This window comes from Bufo bufo, chromosome 6 (assembly GCF_905171765.1).
Source record: "Bufo bufo chromosome 6, aBufBuf1.1, whole genome shotgun sequence".
Classification (NCBI taxonomy): Eukaryota; Metazoa; Chordata; class Amphibia; order Anura; family Bufonidae; genus Bufo; species Bufo bufo.
In genome coordinates, this window is record NC_053394.1 from 346,211,612 (window position 1) to 346,235,251 (window position 23,640).

Consider the following 23,640-nt stretch of genomic DNA (forward strand, 5'->3'; position numbering starts at 1 on the left):
AGTATAACTTTACAAGCATTGCTAGAATCACCACCCTATTCAGTAATTGGCAAATTTACCTTAAAGGGGTTGTGCAGTGCTACAATATTGATGACCTATACTTAGGATAAGTAATTAATATCAAATTAGTTGTGGTCCAACCCCTGTTACCCCCACCGATAAGCCGGAGTTGTAGCTAGGCTTTCCTGCACCAGGGGCAAGGATTTAGGATCGTGTACCCCCCCCCCCCCTCCTGAACACATGCCACTCAAATACATAAAGAGGAAAAAGTAAAGCGGCACACTTACCGATACTCCTTGCAATAAATTAGAGACCAGCTGGTCCTACCTCATCCAGGGAGTTGCTGGCATGTCGGCGTGATGTCTGCCGGATCCAGAACAAAGTCCTTTTGGTGATAGATAAAAAACAATAATCACATAGGGAGGGATGGTGACTGCCACTCTGAAATCCCCAGCAGGGGATGCTGTGCTGCCCTGGAAGACAGAGCCATCTCAATCTATACCAGTGTAATCTAGGGCATTGTTTTCCCTTTAGTGCTACCACACCGTATTGATGCCCACATTGTGCCCCTTACAGTAGTAATATCCACATTGTGCCCCTCACAGTACTACTGCCCATGTTCTGTTCCCTGTGTGCCCCTTCACAGTAGCTATGTCCACCTTTGTGCACCCTCACAGTAGTTATGCCCACTTTTGTGCCCCTTCACAGTAGTTATGCTTACTTTTGTGCCCCCTCACAATAGTTATGCCCACTTTTGTGCCCCTTCACAGTATCTATGTCCACCTTTGTGCACCCTCACAGTAGTTATGCCCACTTTTTTGCCCCTTCACAGTAGTCATGCTCACTTTTGTGCCCCCTCACAATAGTTATGCCCACCTTTTGTCCCCTTCACAGTAGTTATGCCCACTTTTGTGCCTCCTCACAGTAGTTATGCCCTCTTTTGTGCCCCCTAACAGTAGTTATGCCCAACTTGTGGCCCCTTCATAGTAATTATGCCCACCGTGTGGCCCCTTCACAGTAGTTATGCCCACCTTTGTGCCCCCTCACAGTAATTATTCCCACTTTTGTGCCCATTCACACTAGTTATGTCCTCCTTGTGGTCCCTCACTGTAGTTATGCCCACATTTGTGCCCCCTTACAGTAGTTATGCCCACCATTGTACCCCCTTTACAGTAGTTATGCCCACTTTTGTGCCTCTTCACAGTGGTTATGTCCTCCCTGTGCCCCCATAGTGCCCTCTCCAGCTCCATGAAAAAAAAATATATATATTTACCTGCTTACCTGATGATCGGCACATCCAGCAGCATGACGGGCTCCCATACACACATCGCGCTGCTGGCTGGGCAGGAGGCTGATTCCCGGGCTTTCAGCGCTCCACCCACACAGCCTGCAGCACAATGTGCGGCTATGCGGGAGAGCTCATCAGTAGGGTGCAACAGGGAGCAAACTGATCCCTGCTTGACTATAGAAACTAATTGTTGGTGGGTGCGCCCCCCCAGCCTCTGCACCCGGGGCACATTCCCTGCCTTTCCCCCCCTCGCTGCACCCATGTATAAGCTGTTTGAAGAGCTAGTGGTGCTGTAGCAAGTGCTGCCTCATCTTCAAAATTACCTGCACACCATCTACTTTGCAGCGACGCTGCAATGTAATTGCAATTGCTCATCCCATTAACTTGAATTATAGAGGAAGCTGTAATTAGACTGCGCCACCTATGCAACAAAGATGACACCCGGGTAATTTTTATTTTATATATTTATTTTACTCACTTATAATTTTGAAGAGGAAGCAGCGCTTGCTAGAGCAGCAATACCTCTTCAAGCAGATTATCAGTAGGGGTGGCGACAGTCAGACCCCCACCGATCTGATAATGATGATATATTGTAGCATTGCAAAACCCTCTTAAAGGCTATGGACACTTTTGGGGCATTTTTTTTTTTATGATTACATTTTACTCATTTTGGGATAAAAATCATTTTTTCAATTGGTCTTTATTAAAATTGTTCAGCCATTTCTGAGCTACAATCAGTATGTTTTCAGAGTATTACTTCTCAGTCTAGTCAGCTGAAGGCTCATGTGAAGCCTCATCACTGATCTCTTAACCTCATAAACACTAATTTAAGCAATATTGTTTTATCAGTTTGATAATTGTTTAGCTGTAATGAGTGCTTATGAGGTCAAGAAATCAAAGAGAAGGATTCACAGGAGGCGTCAGCTGATGAAACTGAGAAGTGATACTTTGCAAACAGACTTATTTTTAACCCTTGTATTTCAAAATTAGCTGAACATTTTTTTTTTTTTTAATAAAGACCAATTGAAAAAAATATTTTTAACCCAAAATGAGTAAACTGCAATCATAAAATATTGCCCTGAAGTTGTCCAGTCTGGTCATAATGCAGTATGATAAATAAAGCCTAAGTACCGTAGGTTCAAAATTCTGTGCTAAAAAAGTCCTGACACAGATGTGTCCACCCTTACCTTTACTTGTACTTGTTTAGGGACTCCAATTTTTCATGAAATTTAATACAATATTGCAACATGCTAGGAAAACCCTTCACGTGCTGCAATTCACATTCACAACCATTAGGTGACCATAGATAATCAAATATAGCATAGACATCTTAGGACAGAATATAATGAAATTTTTTTTTTCTTGAACCACACATTTTAGGAAATGTTGAGCCTAAAAAAAAGTTAAGGAAACACATATCAGTATTTCGTTCTAGGGCTGGAGATCTGTTTTTCTCTTGTAGTGCTCCAATTTACACAGTGATATAGTTCATTTATAAAAATCCGGTCACTAAACAGTTGTCACTAAAAAGAGCTTTCAAACAACAGGAGCATACTTATACTGTAACAGTAGCAGACCTAAAGCAAAAGTCAAAATAGGCCCCTGCTCTGCTGGCGTATGTAAGTACAGAATGTTGGCCCCTTTTTTATTTAAAGAAAACACAAAAATAAAATACTTATTGGACATGGTTGTAGTATGCTTATGGTGTTAAGATGTATAAACCTACCAGTTTTACAGGCACGTTTTAGCATTTAGGATGAAGAAATATAAGAATAATCATTTATTTTTGCTATGGCAGGTAATTCCCTCCTGGAGTACAGTTTCTCAGATTCCTCAAGGGCATCAGACAACAGTTGGTCAGCACAAAGAAGTGGAAATGGATCAGCTACCATTACTGTGAACATTCACACTCCGAATGACGCTCCAATTGGACGCTATCTTCTTCACGTGGGGACTAATGGGGGAACCAAACGTGTTGGAGAGTTTATGTTGATCTTTAACTGTTGGGCTCCAGGTAGGATGTGGTTCTAGAAAGTCCATCCAAGACTTACAGTGTTGGAAGAGAGAACAGTCAAGGGCATTAATACGAAACCACAAATGGTAGATGGCCTAACAGTACCCATGACACACGTGTTGGATTGATATGGAGATGGCCCTTGAATAAACTCTTTGTTTTACATGCATAGCTAAATTAATAAGGCTGGCCCGCTTCTCTGCTGCTCTGCACTTTCGGAAATGCCAAGAAAGGCCAGGTCAGGCAATCACTGTCCTTAGCAGCAACACATCAGCAGCAACATATCTCAGGCAGAGAATGGCTCAGTAGGCCTTTCTTCGTATGTCCGTTGTGTTGAGCCTGGACAGGTAGTAGAAAGTCCAGCGAACACTTCAGGAGTGAAGGATGGGAATGGCAGTGGCTCTGACTATAGGATGCATCACAGTGGAGGAGGGTGCACCCTCCTGCCTGATAGTAATTTGAGGTGCCCTTGATGTTGGTAGTTGTATGGGTGCCTGGCAGGAGGTGTAGTAGTGGATTGGCCAATGTGTGGTGTATTCTGAAGTCAGAAAACCAGTCCAGAGGTAGAACAATAAACATCTCTTTTTAATTGAATGCAAAATAGGGGTTGTAGTACCTCCAACAACAACCTGGACACAGTACAAATTCTTTCCCCAGATAGCGAGGTAAGGTGGCTGGCAAAGTGGCAGATAATGGTATTCTTGGTATGCTATCTTGCTAAAGTCTATCTCTCTCTCGTCAATCTCTGCCTACTACTGTAACTATAATCTGGCAATTACGGTGGAAGTGTCCAAGGCAAGATACAGGTCTTTAGAGGCATGTCTGGCCAGGATATGGTTAAGTGTGACAGGTCTCTTAACTTTATTCCCTCACAAGCAGCAAAGTCTAGTTAGCTGTAGTCACAGGTTACCTTATTGACTACTATGCTTGGTCATGCAGATTCTAAGTTCTTTCTTTCTTTCTTTCTTTCTGTAGCAGAAGCAATAACTTTCACAGAGATCAGTTAGTCTCTGGATCCCGAGGCCTAAGGAGAAGGAGCACATGGGCTTGCTTCATCCCTCACTAGATTAGAACTCTCCCTCTAGACAGGAAGTCAGACTAGCTCACTCCTGCCAAGAGGTGAAGAACAGGGTGGTTAACCCTGTCTCTGCCAACATACCAGGTCATGCTGGGTGTACCTAACATTAAATAACAACATTTCATAACATTTGCAGATTCCCCCTGTAAAGGGGCACTGCAAAAAGACTGGGGTGTAGACCATCTTTGGAACGGAAGTGGTGGGGATTAGGTGAATGTGAATAATCTTTCTTTATTATTGTTAACATTGTCTGTCCTCTTTTTTAACAAAATTTCCTACCTTGAAAACACCTATATGAGATACACATTCACACTTGAATTAAACTTGTTCACATTCCTATTGATGTGTCATACCTTCTGCCCATTGAAATACCCAGTCTGTCCACACAGCAATCAGAAGTACAGACTGAGCTCATGTGCTGATGAGGGCTTGGCAGTTGGCATCAATCTCCACACGCTGTATACTAATTTATGCACATGGTGTACACAATATGATCTCACATGCTGCCAGTCAGGATCTATAATGCGTAGTATTGGGAATATGTGTCATGAGTTTGGCACTTTTAGAAAATGACGGTGACTTGACGTGTGAATATTAGAGCAGGTCGGGCTTGTTTTAACACAAAATCTTAATTTCGTTTTAGCTGACAGTGTGTATCTAGCAGATCCGGCTGAGAGAAACGAATATGTTTTACAAGAGTTTGGCATTATTTGTGTTGGTGAAGTCTCGAATAAAATTCCAATCCCCTGGAACTACGGACAGGTAAATAACAGGCTCTAGAGAGGCAATAAGGCAAGTAGCTACTTTGGTTTAGAGGACACTTAGGTATTAATTTGGTTGTCAAAGTCTATGGGCACCTCGGTGTATACGTCAAAAGCAGGGACAGACTGGGAACTTAAAGTGGCCCTAGAAAAAAACTAAAGTGGCCTCATGTTGTAGATGGATTCAAATTGACAGACTGTGGGCCATCACATGTAGGCAGGGACAACAGAAGTAGGCAGGGCCAGCAATACCCTAGTGCAGCACAAAATACCACCCCAGCAGAACCAAATATCAAGTGCAGCACATAATACTGCCACCTGTATCACCGTCCGGAGGATGGCAATACAGTAGAAATCAGAACAGCACCTGTGGTCACCGGCCAAATGCATATGTTCCTGATACTCCAAGCATTAATTATTGCTGAGAGAATCAGATTGTTATATACCCAGCCGATGGCTGTGAAGAGGGGTCAGGTGGTCCCCTGGGCATTGGCCTAACAGGAAATTTCCCTGTAGGGTCTATGGCCAGTCTGCCCCTGGCCAGAAGGAGCAGCCAATATATGTGCCAAAATTCATATTATAGACATAACTTGAGTTGAGCTCCTTGGCCCGAAATAATGACTGCCCTTCTCTCTCACCCGAACCCCCCTCCCACCCATCCTCTTTCCGTGTCATGTGTGGTGACCGCTGTGCTTTCCTAGATTGGTACAGGAGAGATAGGAAGTAGGTATGACTCCTCAGAGCTATGTGTGCAATTTGCATGGCTTCTTAGGTATTTCATTCAGTTCCACAGCCTATTATACACCACTGTTTGTAACGAGTGGAGTATTCTGTCTGTACGTTCATAGATATTGATTACATATAATTATAGACAAATTTTGTGGTCACATGTTGTTGAGTATAGAGCTTGAGGCTTACGTTTTTGGTGTCAGGCCAGCAACCATTACGTTTTTGAGATGCAGCTATTCACATGTAACAAAACAGCCTATGAGGCATGAACAATTATAAAGCTTTAGAAAGGAAACAAAGCAATATTCATCATTCTCAAACTCATTTTAGCCAAGACATAATATTCAAAGGGGCTATAATATTGATGACTTATCTGTCTCAACAATCCTGATTTTGCTGGGACAATCCTGGGAAAGGGGCAGTGCTCGTGCAAGCATTCCCACGTGGTCAAGAATTTTACTATGTGTAGTATGTGATTGGTGTAGATCTGGGTGAGTGCTGCAGCATTTTGTTCTGCCTGTGATGTCATGCCAATCAGTCACGTGGCCTTTGTGAGGCTCAGTCCCATGCAAGTGCGAGTGTTGCAGCCATCTTAAACAGTCGATCATCAGGAGTGTTGGGAGTCCGATCGCCATTGATGACCTGTTGTCACGACTATGGTCATGGTTGTGACTCTTAGAGCCGCATGCAGTTGCCAGCGGCCAGGTTTGGTTGTTTACCGCAGGTGAGGGCTGTTAGTTTGTAGACTCACGTGTGGTTGCCGCTGGCAGCATGATGTTGTTGGCAGTGTAGCAGCCGGAGCTTGTTGCTAGGTGGCTCGCTGTCAATGCATGCGGTTGCCTCTGGCAACATGTGTTTGTATGTGTGCACTTTCTCAGTTTGGTGTGCACGGGGTTAAGTTGTGTGTGTTAGGAGTGGTGAGTGTGACCTCAGGCCTCCTTATACGTTGGTGTGGTGGAGCCTGAAGGTCAGGTTGAGTTTGCTTGTTGTCAGTCTGGCTGAATGTGTCATGCTGTGTGAGCCACCCTTAGTTGTCATTGTTATTATTTGTGTCTGTTTCCTGTACCCTTCCTCTCTGGTTTTGTTGTACGTCTAGTGTGGTGTGCCATGTCTGGTACTTGTGGTGTTGTTACCATCATGGCTGCTTGATGAGTCACTTTTGGTGTGTGTATGTTGCACTGGAGGGGTTTAAGCAATATGCAAGACTGTGTGCTTCCCAGCCTGGAACCTTCATGCTTCTTGTAGCCGCAGGGAGGTTCGGGTTGTCGTTGGTGCCGTCCTTCCATCTCGGCTGCGGCAGGTAAGAGTTGATAGCATTTGTGGTGTTGCTGTGCTATTTACCTGCCGTACTGTTTATAGTCTTGCACCCTGCCAGCTACTGGGCCTCTGGAGATGCCTGTCATCCGTGTCCTGGATGAACAGGTGTTCTCTGCCCTGTCACCAGCTGTAGGGCAATGCAGGGATACTTAGACTTCTAGGCACGTGGGTATGAGTCCCCTTACCTTTGAAGGGGGCTCATACAGCTAGGAGACTAGGGCCTGTTGAGGGAAGTTTTGGGAGGTGATCTGCTCCCTGTTCCTTGCTATCTGGCATTGCAGCCTCAGCTATTGCACGGTGGGGGGTTTTCCCCACTCCCCGTCGTGACACCTGTCCTATGGATAATTGTCAATATTTAAGTCCCGGAAAACCCCTCTGATGGTTTGACATGTAGACCCAGACACTATAAGATGACTGCACCAGCACAATTTATGCTTACTAGGCAGCAACCAAATGATTTTAGGTGATTGCCTTTAAGGGTTTTTCTCACTTGTCCCGATCTGTAACATAGCTTTACCAGCTAGACAGAGATCATGTGACAAAGTGATGTCATAAAATTGGGATAACAAACACAGTGATGTCACAGTAGCTGGATAACACGTACTGTGACATCATTGAATAATAATAACAATAATGTGGATAGTGATGTCATAGAACAGAGATAACGGTGACAGTGATAGGAAACACAGTGATGTCATTGAACTGGGATCATAAACATAGTGATGTCACAGTAGCTAGATAAAACACACTGTGACATCATGTGGCAGAGTGGCCATTAAAAGGATTGTCTGAGATAATTAAAAATCTTGAACAAATCCCTAAACGGTCTATAATAAAAAATAAAAAAAGGATGCTATGCTTATCTTTTTTTTCATGCGCTGTTCTATGTGCTGCTAGTCTGATCCTCCTACCGCTGCTTGTTTACAAACTGTAACAGTCACACGGTGTACATCATGTGACCGCTGTAGCCAATCACTGCAGTAGTTATTGGCGGCAGTGGTCACATGACCTATACCGTCACATCATTACTGCAACAGGCATTAGGGCCCAGATGCCACTACAAACTCTGCACTCTCTTTAGTTACACCATTGGCACTGGATAGTTGAGCTTTACTGCTGAGGTTTTTTGGTTGTTTATGAGCAGATCAGGCCATGAGCTAATTCACAGCAAGAATAGAAGATCTGTCTACATGTTACTGAAACATACGTGTAACTGGAAATACAAAAAGAAAATAAACCGGTATTATAAAGAAGTTGAGTTTTACATTCGTTATTTAAAGTGCCATCACTTAATTTTACTGTACGATAAGGTAGTACTCCTAATTAACCTCAATTAACAATATACCTCTGTTTAGTTTCAGAAAAATGTTCTGTATACCACCTTTCTCCTACTGGATTCAACCTTAAGCTTCAGAAGAAACCAACAGGAGGATGTAAGGCGACGCAATGACCCCTCACATATCTGCAGGGTCCTGAGTGCCATAGTAAGTGTCTAAACGGGTTGTGTGCACTAGTAATACAGTAATAAATGCCCGCAGCATTGATTCTGTTTTCGCAGTGTTTGAATTAGAGAGCTAAAGGCAACATCTGACAAAACGACCTCATTGGAAATGTAATAAAAATTAAAATATTAAAAAACTAAAGTAAACAAGACAAAAGTGGCATTTATGGCCTATGGGTAGAGGTCATGGGTGCTAGGAAGCTTCTAGAATCTAGGGTCAGAGACAGTTTAAAAGTGTTATGCTTACAGAGGATTAGGGGTGGGGTTCTTCTAGGCTTCTGGTCTCTTGCTTTCTAGTGTATCACAGTCGGTACGGTTCCTTGTGCTGTGAATACACCGCTGGGAGCCTGCAAAAATCCAAGAATGGATCTCCTGTTAAAGTCTTCCAAGACAAGACTGGCTGAAGGCCCTCCTGGCTCAGCCTGCCTCACTAACGGTCCAGGCTGAGATGGATTCTCCAACCCTGACCTCTAGGCCCCTCACCCCCAAGGGACCACACTGCTCCCATCCCCCTAAAGTAAACAACACAAAAATAAACTCAGCTTGCAGGGCCGCTATAGGTGTGAAACTTAAAGGGGTTAACCAACTTTTTTTTAGACCTCACAGAGCGGGCGGACTCTCAGTTTTGATCATACCCTGCCATTGGGTTCCAGCTCCATCGCTCCACCACTGCCTTTGCAGTTCTGGTCTCTGCAGAAATCAACAACCTGTTGACGGGTGGCATATGACCGCTGCATCCAATCACTGGCCACAGCAGTAACCTGTCATCCATGTTGCACTTGACCCAGTTATGTGCCGCATGGGTGACGGGTCATCTCTGTGGCCAATGATTGGCTGCAAGCTGTTGATGTTGAGAGCCGATTACTCAATCATATTTCTCTGATCTTGGACAATCCCATTAACTTGACACTGAATACACAGTTGCAGCAAAATATTAAACTTAGCACAACAAACTGAAAAAGGTAAAACTTTGTTGCCGCTGTGCATTTAACTCATCAAGTATTGAGTTAAGGTTTGCTACATCTGTACCCTAATCTGAAGATATTCAGTCCTGGCAACATGTAAATGTGAACCTACTATTCAGCATTCTTGTGTGTTGCTCTTGGCTCGTATCCTACATATATTATATTCATTTAATATGAAGCCCTAGGAGAAAATGATTTTCCAGCCAACTCAGATAGCTGGTAAATAGCCTTCTAAATATTGTTAAAACAGTGATTACATTGAGGAGCCAGGGTGTGTGGCACTAATGATATTTTGGCAGGACAGCTTAGCATAAATTGAATGCAGGGGTTGCTCTGTAGTAGACGATGGCTTTTCTTGCCAGTGCAGTTACCTATTCATGAAAGCAGAAGTTATCTAGCAATTCATTTCCATCAATTTATTTTCCATATTAACCCCTTCTGACAAAGACCAGAATTGGCCTCAAATCAACGCTCCTGTCAGGAGCTAAAAATGATATATAAGTCAATAGTACCCCAAGGTGTTTCTTTTCTTGCTGTTTATCTTTTCAGTGCGTGCTGCTTGGCTGCTATTCAGCTCAGATCCATTAGTATTGTGCTGTGATCTGTGACTACACTTTAGCTACAGTACCCACAGGCCGTCTGAGGTAGTCTGAGACACACCTCCGCATCATCATTGGTTCAGGCTGCTGCTCTTTCCCTCCCCCTGCAGCTCTGCCTCCTCTGATTGGCTGCTGTAAGCCTATCACTAGCTCCCCATGAAGTCAGTGCATAAAGGGGTGATTGCATTTTACTCATTTGGGCTAAAAGTCTTATTTTTTCAATTGGTCTTTGTTAAAAAATATTGAGCAGTTCTGTCACAAAAGGTTAATAGTTGTTGTTGTTTTTTTAGCAGAGTGAATGTACTTTAACCTTCACTTTGTGCCAACCCTTATCTTTAAATTACCAATAGGTCATAAACACTTATTTAAGCCATATTCATATCAATAAGCTAAGAACTGAGCTATAATGAGTGTATATAAGGTCATAGATCAGAGATAAGGAGCCCCTCAGTTTAGCTATCTGATGGAGCAGAGAGAAAATTCAGATCCTGCTGCTACATAAACTCAGCCCTGTACAGAGAAAAGGGCTCAGAATTTTTTATAAAGACCCATAAAAAAAAAAGTGTACATAACCTTTATATTCTTTATAAGGGCAGCATCCTTAGACGAGCAATGTCACCATCGTCTTAATGCTAAGACATAAATCAATAATACACAGTAGTTTTATATTTTATTTGTTGGTAAGGCTAAAACCACATTTGCATTTGTTAAATCCGGTAGTCTGTTCTGGCAATTACTGTATCTGGCATATTCCCTATAATGGGTTCCCTCAGGTGTCCAGCAAGAATGCCAGCTTTCTACTGCTGCATGCAGTGGTTCTTTTCCAGCAGAAAGCCAGTGTTTATGCTGGAAACCCGGCAGTGTCTCGTATGCGAGATACAGTAATTCCAGTAGCCTACTCCCCTGCCGGAACAGGCTACTGGATTTACTGAATGCAAATGTGAACCTAGTCTTACAGGGAAACAAATATAATATGTGATCACAGATTTACTGTCCACACAATCATCGGTATATACTATTAGGTCCTACTGTGGTAGAAGACCACAATTAGGACTTCCATCCATGTGTGGGATGGCTACAAATATAAAACTCTGTGCCATGGAGGACTTTATAGGACTGTGAATTACATGTTTGCCAACTTAAATGCCGATACCAGCTTCCCCCCCAGAGATATCAGCTCATCACTGTCAGGTAACGATGAGTGACGTTTTGAAAAATCAATCTGGCTGCTTCGCCAAAGTTTGACAAGAAATGAGATTTGTTAAGAATTAATTTATCACAAATCACTATGTAAAAACCCCATTCAGCCTATCAATCAATGGGACTGTTTTTAATTGCAGCTTAGACAGAAGTACACCCGTCTATTGGCTGTTAAGAACGGTAATAATATGCTAGTGCAATATGGCCTTTTGGGTTAAAAAAATAAAATAAATCACTCACCTCATCCAATTGCCTTGCAGACAGTCCACTCCTCTTTTTAATAGAAAAAGACCCGCGAGAGGAGTTGGCTGCCTCTGCGTGAGCAAGTGGATGAGGTGAGTATTTTTTTTCCCGTTCTTTCTAAGACAACTCCAACCGCCACTTTAGGAAAAATTATTTGTTACGATGAAGCACAAGGAAATTTTGCTTTGTTTAGAATCAATTTTTTCCTAAAATTAAGACCGAATTTTACTTTGGATGCTTCGCTTGGTTCAACACTACTGTCAGGTCTAAATTTGGAAGATGTACTTGTCCGAATGTCTGAACTTCACAAAGGTCTCTCGGAACAAGTTTCTACTGTGCTCCGTTCCATTTTCGGATCTATATAAATGTACTGCTTTTTGTGCATGAAATAGCTCCATCTAATTAGAAGATGCATACACCACAAAACCTATACTAAAAGCTGCATTGGGCATGTTTTATTTTGTCTATTACATGCATGTATGTAATTGTTGACTTTAGCCTGTTCATTATTCTAGGTTTTGGGTTATCTGAATGTCATCATGTTGCAGTATTGTCCCACCGGGAGGGTAACTTTGGTTTCCATCTGGTCTGGATTAATCCCATGTTCCTTCCTCCCAGGTCAACAGTAAAGACGATAATGGTGTGGTGATGGGAAACTGGAGTGGAGATTATTCTGGTGGCACAAACCCTAGCACTTGGAATGGAAGCCTTGGTTTATTGAAGGCTTGGAACGAGCAACGACAGCCAGTTAAATATGGTCAATGCTGGGTATTTGCTGGTGTTCTCTGCACTGGTAAGTGTAATGCTGACTGAACCAATAAGAAGAAAAAACACAATGCAGCAGTACTCTGCAAACACAAATAAAGTACACTAATGCCATAATTAGAGGAAAAATCTTTTTATAAATTTGAGATTCTTGGCAAATACATTTTGTTCAAAATTATTTGGGCCCGTCTGCCAAACGTCAAGGCGATCTCTATAAGATGGGAACCTAACACTAAATCCTACCTGTTATGTGCCATAATGGCCACCATAACCTTCAGGGAGTGCAGGTTCCACATGCATGCTGGGTCCACTCTGCTTTTTACCATTTTTGGTGCCATAAAGGCCTACATTAAATCCAGGAAATGCAGGTACCAACCTGCATGCTGAGCCCTCTCTATACCTCTCCTGGTACCAGACAGCTTCCAATGAATGCAGGGAGATCAGGCTACAGCTTTATACTTACACTAATTAAAATCAGCCTATGGGGCAGAAAGGCTGGTCAGGGGTGCAAGACTAACTGGAGTCAGCCACACCTCCAGCTCCAGTACAACTGCAAAAAAAGGGGGTCAGTCAGCACATCCCAATGTGCAGGTGTTTCTAGCCAGCGGGCACCTGCGCATTGGAATGTGCTGACTGACCCTCTTTTTTTGTAGTTGCACTGGAGCTGGAAGTGTGGCTGACTCCTGTTGGTCTTGCACTGAGCTAATTATGGGAAAGAAATGTTCATATGAAAGTTCATTCCCAATAATTGACCTGTGTGCACCCGATAAACAAGTAAACTCTCGTTCATAATGTGACCAGTAGATTGTCCTGTGTAAACAGGGTTCTGCCCAGACACAATGAAGCTATAGGGGGACAAGCAATCGCTCATCCTCATTCAGCATGTACGTAAATGCAGCTTTCATCTACTCTGATGATCAGGCAATTATCAGGAACAAACAGTTTGTTCGTGATAATTGCTTGCTCGGTTGACCTGAGTAAGGATGGGGCTACAAGCCAATCTTGGCCGCTACACTCGTTGCACATCTTCGCTACGTAGCAGTGCAGAACTAAATGGAGCATGTCTCACAAGCTGTTGGGACTGCGACCCTAGAATAGCTAAAAAAAAAAAAAAAAAATACGGTGGGACTCTTTTGTGATTCTGGGGTTGTGGCTCGCCATGGGTGTCATGGCCAAGATCGCAATCGCAGTATAAAGGAGCCTTTACTCCCCAGCCTACATCAGGTCTCCCTTTTAGCTTTTACACTCCTCCCATCCTTTTCACTGCTGAGAGACACCATCCTAAATATTCATCCTAATGAAGAGTTTATGTCATGAAAAATATTCTAGATTTTTTCACTGAGGTGGTCACACATGCTCAGTTTAAATGTTCAACTGCCACCAGCCATATGTTCTGTTAGAAGCTGTGGCAGTTACAGGAAAAGAGCTGCAGCAGAAAGGACACTCCCCCCGAGAAAGGACACATCCTCTGATCTGTGATAAAGAGAGAGCTACTGCAGAAAGGACACACTCCAGAGAGGGATATCTCTGAGTCCAAGGCTGGTTCTAGCTTTGTTAGAAAGAAATTGCCATGTACTATATGATATCTGATTTACATTTTTTTTACATCAATCATGGCATAACCCCTTTAAGGGACTTGTTGGCATGAATGATGGAGGAAGTAGCTAGCTTCTTCTCCTATCCAGGTTTCAACTGAAATCAATTTAACTCACCACCTGGGACATAACTGCATGAAAAGAAAAAAATGTTTTATCATATATCTCCATCTCCTCAGTCAGCAGAGCACTTGGGATTCCCAGTCGAGTGATCACAAACTACGGTTCTGCCCATGACACAAATGGTAGCCTGAGTATTGAGGAATACTATGATGTGAATGGAGAGCCCGTGACAGAAAGTGATGATAGTATATGGTAAGTGCTATATTACTACATCATCAACCAAATCACAGCATTTGCCTTCACTTACCAATGACTTCTTTTTTATCAGCATTTTTGGACATTTGCAAATGTGTAGAACAACTGGATGGAAGCTCCCATATACTTTATGTGTGAGATATACTGACATCTAGTGGATAGATAATGGTAGTTCTGTGCACAGCGGGATATACTGATACCTAGTGGGAAGTGCTATGCACAGTGGTATATAATGACATCTAGTGGGAAGGTAATTATAGTGCTATGCACAGTGGGATATACTGACATCTAGTGGGAAGGTAATGGTAGTGCTATGCACAGTGAGCTATACTGACATCTAGTGGGAAGGTAATGGTAGTGCTATGCACAGTGGTGTATACTGACATCTAGTGGGAAGGTAATGGTAGTGCTATGCACAGTGGGATATACTGACATCTAGTGGGAAGGTAATGGTAGTGCTATGCACAGTGGTATATACTGACATCTAGTGGGAAGGTAATGGTAGTGCTATGCACAGTGGGATATACTGACATCTAGTGGGAAGGTAATAATAGTGCTATGCACAGTGGTGTATACTGACATCTAGTGGGAAGGTAATGGTAGTGCTATGCACAGTGGTGTATACTGACATCTAGTGGGAAGGTAATGGTAGTGCTATGCACAGTGAGATATACTGACATCTAATTGGAAGTTAATAATAGTGCTATGCACAGTGGTATATACTGACATCTAGTGGGAAGGTAATGATAGTGCTATGCACAGTGGTGTATTCTGACATCTAGTGGGAAGGTAATGGTAGTGCTATGCACAGTGGGATATACTGACATCTAGTGGGAAGGTAATGGTAGTGCTATGCACAGTGGGATATACTGACATCTAGTGGGAAGGTAATGGTAGTGCTATGCACAGTGGTATATAATGACATCTAGTGGGAAGGTAATGGTAGTGCTATGCACAGTGGTATATAATGACATCTAGTGGGAAGGTAATGGTAGTGCTATGCACAATGGTGTATACTGACATCTAGTGGGAAGGTAATGGTAGTGCTATGCACAGTGGTGTATACTGACATCTAGTGGGAAGGTAATGGTAGTGCTATGCACAGTGGGATATACTGACATCTAGTGGGAAGGTAATGGTAGTGCTATGCACAGTGGTATATAATGACATCTAGTGGGAAGGTAATGGTAGTGCTATGCACAGTGGGATATACTGACATCTAGTGGGAAGGTAATGGTAGTGCTATGCACAGTGGTATATAATGACATCTAGTGGGAAGGTAATGATAGTGCTATGCACAGTGGTGTATACTGACATCTAGTGGGAAGGTAATGGTAGTGCTATGCACAGTGGTGTATACTGACATCTAGTGGGAAGGTAATGGTAGTGCTATGCACAGTGGGATATACTGACATCTAGTGGGAAGGTAATGGTAGTGCTATGCACAGTGGTATATACTGACATCTAGTGGGAAGGTAATGGTAGTGCTATGCACAGTGGGATATACTGACATCTAGTGGGAAGGTAATAATAGTGCTATGCACAGTGGTGTATACTGACATCTAGTGGGAAGGTAATGGTAGTGCTATGCACAGTGAGCTATACTGACATCTAGTGGGAAGGTAGTGGTAGTGCTATGCACAGTGAGATATACTGACATCTAGTTGGAAGTTAATAATAGTGCTATGCACAGTGGGATATACTGACATCTAGTGGGAAGGTAATGATAGTGCTATGCACAGTGGTATATACTGAAATCTAGTGGCAAAGGTAATGGTAGTACTATACATAAGGTATAGACCAGTGGTCTGGAACCTTCCGCACTCCAGCTGTTGTGAAACTACAATTCCCAGCATGCTCCATTCATTTCAATGATATTTCTTAGAAAAACAGAGCAAGTATGCATGCTGGGAGTTGTAGTTTTACAACAGCTGGAGTGCCGGAGGTTGCCTACCCCTGAGCCATTAGCCATTTTTTTAAAGTTGGTGTGAAATCACAGTCTCTTTACTTGTCTTATTTGTGCTTTCATGTAAGTTATAGTATCTTAAAGGGAACCTGTCACCGGGATTTTGTGTATAGAGCTGAGGACATGGGTTGCTAGATGGCTGCTAGCACATCCGCAATACCCAGTCCCCATAGCTCTGTGTGCTTTTATTGTGTAAAAAAACCGGATTGATACATATGCAAATTACCCTGAGATGAGTCCTGTATGTGAGATGAGTCAGGGACAGGACTCATCTCAGGTTAATTTGCATATGTATCAATCCGGTTTTTTGACACAATAAAAGCACACAGAGCTATGGGGTCTAGGTATTGCGGATGTGCTAGAGGCGATCTAGCAACCCATGTCCTCAGCTCTATACACAAAATCCCAGTGACGGGTTCCCTTTAATGAGATATTTAAATGCACAGAATAAGTAACTAATCGGCAAATTTAGATTTTGCATCTATACTATATAATACCTTGTAGCCTAAATTATTGTTCTCTACTAAATGTAAGTTCTTATTGGTTATGATTTGCTAACATGTCAATAGATAGGTCACAAATATTGATTAGTCCTTATAGCCCGGACTCCTATTCAGCGGACAGTGAACTAAACAGTGTAACTGTTTAAAGGGGTAGTCCTCTTTGGACAGTCCATCAATGATAAGCTGAGCTTAGGTTGTTCTATTGCCGGGATCCTTGGCAATCAACTGTAATCCGTGAGGGAATCCAGAAACAACTGTTCAGTTATAGTACAGCACCACCACAGGTGAAATTAAGAATTACACAGCCCACCATGTAATGTACAGATGTGACAGGTCCTCCAGGGCAAGACATGCTGTTTCCTATGGCAAATAGGTGTCTATTAACTCAAATCCCACCTCCAAAAAAAAAAAAGCACGTTGTCCATCTTGTAGCAGCTACAGTTATGTACATTACATGGGGGACGTGGTTTAGGTCTTCTCTATCTGTATTCACTAACATTAATGATGGTCAGAGTATCATATAAAGCGACAAGATGTTTATTTCCGGTTAGTAAAACTATGATCTTTCCTAGGAATTTCCATTGCTGGAATGAGGCCTGGCTTGTCCGGACTGGTCTTGACTCAAGATATAATGGATGGCAAATCTATGATTCAACTCCTCAAGAGATGAGTGATGGTAAAACACAGTAAAACACTTGTTGCCCTTAAAGGGGTTGTCTATCTAAATGATATATATATATTTTTTTTTACAAAACTCCAATTTATATCATTGAAAGATATAGAAAAGCACATGGACTGAGAACTACCGTGCTTCCTTTCCCTTTCTCTTTAAGTTCAATATCAATCTGAGACATCTTATAGAGATACCTAAAAAGTTGTGTCAGGCAGTAAATTTATGGGTACGAGGCTTGTATTTTTGTATTGGTGGATTCCGAGCAAACTCCCAATCTTCTGTTTGAAGCGGCAGTGGTGCTGGAGCCTCTTCACTGTTCACCTGCACATGATTTACATGGTAGCGGAGGTGCAGTGTAATGACAACTTCATCCCTTTCACTTAAATGGGGCTATGATTACCCTGTAACCATGTAAGTGGGGTGCTGTGCTCATACCGGCAGTGGGGTCACCTGGACTGCAGGGTGTCAGACCTCCACCGATCTGATAATGATGGCCTGTCCTGAAGACAGACCATCAATATTGTGAAGCCGGAAAACCCATTTAACCCCCATTTAACCCCTACTCGGCCCTATTTCACCTTCTGGACTTGGCCATTTTTTGCAAAAGTGCTGATAACTTTAAAATGCTTTGACTTATCCAGGCCATTCTGAGATTGTTTTTTTTCGTCACATATTGTACTTCATGACACTGGTAAAATGAAGTTAAAAAAATTCATTTTTATTTATAAAAAAAATACCAAATATACCAAAAAAAAATAAAAAATTGCAAATTTACAAGTTTCAATTTCTCTACTTCTAGAATACATAGTAATACCTCCAAAAATAGTTATTACTTTACATTCCCCATATGTCTACTTCATGTTAGGATCATTTTGGGAATGATATTTTATTTTTGGGGATGTTACAAGGCTTAGAAGTTTAGAAGCAAATCTTGAAATTTTTCAGAAATTTTCAAAAACCCAATTTTTAGGGACCAGTTCAGGTCTGAAGTCACTTTGCGAGGCTTACATAATAGAAACCACCCAAAAATGACCCCATTCTATAAACTACACCCCTCAATGTATTTAAAACTGATTTTACAAATGTCGTTAACCCTTTGGCCTCTTTCACACGGGCGTTGCGGGAAAATGTGCGGGTGCGTTGCGGGAACACCCGCGATTTTTCCACACGAGTGCAAAACATTGTAACGCGTTTTGCACTCGCGTGAGAAAAATCGCGCGTGTTTGGTACCCAAACCCGAACTTCTTCACAGAAGTTCGGGCTTGGGATCGGTGTTCTGTAGATTGTATTATTTTCCCTTATAACAGGGTTGTAAGGGAAAATAATAGCATTCTGAATACAGAATGCATAGTAAAACATCGCTGGAGGGGTTAAAAAAAATAAATAAATAATTTAACTCACCTTAGTCCACTTGATCGCGATGCCCGGCATCTCCTTCTGTCTTCATCTGATCTCTGTGCAGCAACAGGACCTTTGGTGACGTCATTCCGGTCATCACATGATCCATCACCATGGTAAAAGATCATGTGATGATCGGAGTGACGTCACCAAATGTCCTTTACCTGTAAAATGCTCACCACAGGTCCTGTTCAGCAAAGGAGACAGAAGGAGATGCCGGGCCGCGATCAAGTGGACTAAGGTGAGTTAAATTTTTTTTATTTTTTTTAACCCCTTCAGCGATGTTTTACTATGCATTCTGTATTCAGAATGCTATTATTTTCCCTTATAACCATGTTATAAGGGAAAATAATAATGATCGGGTCTCCATCCCGATCGTCTCCTAGCAACCGTGCGTGAAAATCGCACCGCATCCGCACTTGCTTGCGGATGCTTGCGATTTTCACGCAACCCCATTCATTTCTATGGGGCCTGCGTTACGTGAAAAACGCACAAAGAGGAGCATGCTGCGATTTTCACGCAACGCACAAGTGATGCGTGAAAATCACCGCTCATGTGAACAGCCCCATAGAAATGAATGGGTCGGTATTCAGTGCGGGTGCAATGCGTTCACCTCCCGCATCGCATCCGCGCGGAATACTCGCCCGTGTGAAAGGGGCCTTTAGGTGTTCCACAAGAATTAATGGAAAATTGAGATACAATTTCAAAATTTCACTTTTTTGGCAGATTTTCCATTTTAATAATATTTTTCCAGTTACAAAGCAAGGGTTAACAGCCAAACCAAACTCAATATTTATGGCCCTGATTCTGTAGTTTACAGAAACACCCCATATGTGGTCGTAAACTACTGTACGGGCGCAGAAGGAAAGGAATGCCATACGGTTTTTGGAAGGCAGATTTTGCTGGACTGGTTTTTTTGACACCATGTCCCATTTGAAGCCCCCCTGATGCACCCCTAGAGTAGAAACTCCATAAAAGTGACCCCATCTAAGAAACTACACCCCTCAAACTATTCAAAACAGATTTTACAAACTTTGTTAACCCTTTAGGTGTTCCACAAGAGTTATTGGCAAATGGAGATGAAATTTCAGAATTTAAATTTTTTGGCAAATTTTCCATTTTAATCCATTTTTCCCAGTAACAAAGCAAGGGTTAACAGCCAAACAAAACTCAATATTTATGGCCCTGATTCTGTAGTTTACAGAAACACCCCATATGTGGTCGTAAACAGCTGTACGGGCACACGGCAGGGCGCAGAAGGAAAGGAATGCCATACGGTTTTTGGAAGGCAGATTTTGCTGGACTGTTTTTTTGGACACCATGTCCCATTTGAAGCCCCCATGATACACCCCTAGAGTAGAAACTCCATAAAAGTGGCCCCATTTTAGAAACTACGGGATAGGGTGGCAGTATTGTTGGTACTAGTTTAGGGTACATATGATTTTTGGTTGCTCTATATTACACTTTTTGTGAGGCAAGATAACAAGAAATATCTGTTTTGGCACCGTTTTTATTTTTTGTTATTTACAACATTCATCTGACAGGTTAGATCATGTGATATTTTTATAGACCAGGTTGTCATGGATGCGGTGATACCTAATATGTATACATTTTTTATTTATGTAAGTTTTACACAATATTTTCATTTTTGAAGCAAAAAAAATCAGTGTTTCCATAGTCTGAGAGACATCATTTTTGTCAGTTTTTGGGCGATTACCTTGGGTAGGATATGATTTTTGCGGGATGAGATGACGGTTTTATTGGCACTATTTTGGGGTGCGTGTGACTTTTTGATCGCTTGCTATTACACTTTTTGTGATGTAAGGTTACAAAAAATGGTTTATTTAGCACAGTTTTTATTTTAAATTATTTACGGTGTTCCTCTGAGGGGTGAGGTTATGTGATATGTTTATAGAGCCAGTCGATAAGGACGCGGCAATACCTAATATGTATCAATTTTTTTTTTCCCCTATTTTTTACCAATTTTTTTTTTACTTTATTTGGGGAAAATTAAGTTTTTGTTTATTTTACCTTGAAACTTTTAATTTTTTAGGGGGAAAACTTTATTTTTCCAACTTTTTTTTTCACTTTATGTTTTGTCCCACTTTTGGACTTGAACTTTTGGGGGTATATTCCTTTACAATGCATTCCAATACTTCTGTATTGGAATGCATTGGCCGTATGAGTAATGCAGCGAGTATTACTCATACAGCTTCCGGGGCCTGTGAGATCCAGGGGGCTGGATCTCACAGGCTCTTCACCGGAAGGCAGCGCAGATGCCTCAGGAAGGCATCGCGCTGCCTTCCATGCCATCGGGTCTTCCCCACAGCCCCATGGGGACCCGATGGCACCACCGCCGGACCAGGTAAGGCTACTTTCACACTAGCGTTCGGAGCGGATCCGTCTGATGTTTTATCAGACGGATCCGCTCCGATAATGCAGACGTTTGCATCCGTTCAGAACGGATCCGTCTGCATTAAAACTTAGAACATTTTCTAAGTATGAAAGTAGCCTGAGCGGATCCGTTCAGACTTTACATTGTAAGTCAATGGGGAACGGATCCGCTTGAAGATTGAGCCATATGGTGTCATCTTCAAGCAGATCCGTCCCCATTGACTTACATTGTAAGTCTGGACGGATCCGCTCGCCTCCGCACGGCCAGGCGGACACCCGAACGCTGCAAGCAGAGTTCAGGTGTCCGCTCACTGAGCAGAGCGGAGGCTGAGCGCTGGCAGGCGGATGCATTCTCAATGGATCCGCCTCCATTGAGAATGCATTGCGGCCGGGCGGCTGCGTTCAGGACCGCTCGTGAGCCCCTTCAAACGGAGCTCACGAGCGGACACCTGAACGCTCGTGTGAAAGTAGCCTAAAAGCCGCAAACTAGGTAAAAGCCGAGCGGCGGTGATCGGAACAACACATGACATACCGGTACATCATGGGTCCTTAAGGACTCGGGAACCATGCCGTACCGGTACGTCATGGGTCCCTAAGGGGTTAAAGATGTAAATGAAGTGACGCTCTTAACTCTGAACATCCCAATAGTTGATACTTTCACACAAGGTGTGTTGCAGTGGTGGTCATTATATAGTGTGCAGGCATATTTTGGCTTTTGACACCTACAGGATCCCATTTAAAAAAAAATATATATATATACAATACAGACCAAAAGTTTGGACACACCTTCTCATTCAAAGAGGTTTCTTTATTTTCATGACTATGAAAATTGTAGATTCACACTGAAGGCATCAAAACTATAAATTAACACATGTGGAATTATATACATAACAAACAAGTGTGAAACAACTGAAAATATGTCATGTTCTAGGTTCTTCAAAGTAGCCACCTTTTGCTTTGATTACTGCTTTGCACACTCTTGGCATTCTCTTGATGAGCTTCAAGAGGTAGTCCCCTGAAATGGTTTTCACTTCACAGGTGTGCCCTGTCAGGTTTAATAAGTGGGATTTCTTGCCTTATAAATGGGGTTGGGACCATCAGTGGCGTTGAGGAGAAGTCAGGTGGATACACAGCTGATAGTCCTACTGAATAGACTGTTAGAATTTGTATTATGGCAAGAAAAAAGCAGCTAAATAAAGAAAAACGAGTGGCCATCATTACTTTAAGAAATGAAGGTCAGTCAGTCGGCCGAAAAATTGGGAAAACTTTGAAAGTAAGGGCTATTTGACCATGAAGGAGAGTGATGGGGTGCTGCGCCAGATGACCTGGCCTCCACAGTCACCGGACCTGAACCCAATCGAGATGGTTTGGGGTGAGCTGGACCGCAGAGTGAAGGCAAAAGGGCCAACAAGTGCTAAGCATCTCTGGGAACTCCTTCAAGACTGTTGGAAGACCATTTCCGGTGACTACCTCTTGAAGCTCAGCAAGAGAATGCCAAGAGTGTGCAAAGCAGTATTCAAAGCAAAAGGTGGCTACTTTGAAGAACCTAGAATATGACATATTTTCAGTTGTTTCACACTTGTTTGTTATGTATATAATTACACATGTGTTAATTTATAGTTTTGATGCCTTCATAGTCATGAAAATAAAGAAAACTCTTTGAATGAGAAGGTGTGTCCAAACTTTTGGTCTGTACTGTATATATTTTATTTTTATTGGATGTCTCTGTATGGGATAGTATCATCTGGTGTGTTATTCCATAAGCAAAAAAAAAAAAAGAGAGAATACTGACATATATCATCCGAAGGGCACTCTTTAGGCCTCTGTTGAGGTCTATGAGGATCTCAGTGTCCTAGGTGTCAAATGTCAACTTTCTGTCTTAGCCCTGTGTGAGGGATACCACACCTTGTGCCCACTTGACGTCAACTACGTCGAGCTCAAGAGACGCACAGAGAGGCAACAAGCTGAGGGAGCCTGGTCACTGCCCCAGTGAAACAGCGCTTCCTCAGCCCGGGAAATCTGCCACCAGCTTCTCGTTCGATATAAGCCTGGTCCGCTAATGGGATTATATAGAGTGAGAAACCAACCCGCAGTAGCTCATAACTAGGCCGAAACATGGACGTGGGGATTCGTGATCGAGATACAAGACAGCACAAGATTAAATTATATATTTAATCACCTTAAGGGCACACTAGAAAACACAATATACACAAGGAATATATACAGTGGTCTGAGGTTTCAAATACAGGTGATATAGGTACAAACAGGATTACACAGAGTACAAATCAGTAGGGTAGATGAATGTTTCTTTGGGTTATGATAGTGGAGTAGTC

General features: G+C 42.5%; 1 protein-coding gene across 4 annotated transcripts in view; it reads left to right on the plus strand.

Moving 5' to 3' along the window:
* The window catches only part of LOC121004148 (protein-glutamine gamma-glutamyltransferase E-like), a 59,332-nt gene that overhangs the window by 13,358 nt on the left and 22,334 nt on the right, over positions 1–23,640 (plus strand). For 2 of the 4 annotated variants that reach the window (XM_040436283.1, XM_040436285.1), the window contains exons 3-8: positions 3,084–3,302; positions 5,024–5,142; positions 8,543–8,671; positions 12,314–12,488; positions 14,235–14,370; positions 17,415–17,518. In XM_040436283.1, coding sequence (XP_040292217.1) covers positions 3,084–3,302; positions 5,024–5,142; positions 8,543–8,671; positions 12,314–12,488; positions 14,235–14,370; positions 17,415–17,518 — 882 coding nt within the window. The remainder of the gene's footprint in view (positions 1–3,083; positions 3,303–5,023; positions 5,143–8,542; positions 8,672–12,313; positions 12,489–14,234; positions 14,371–17,414; positions 17,519–23,640) is intronic. The other 2 variants (XM_040436284.1, XM_040436286.1) reach the window with 1 other exon arrangement.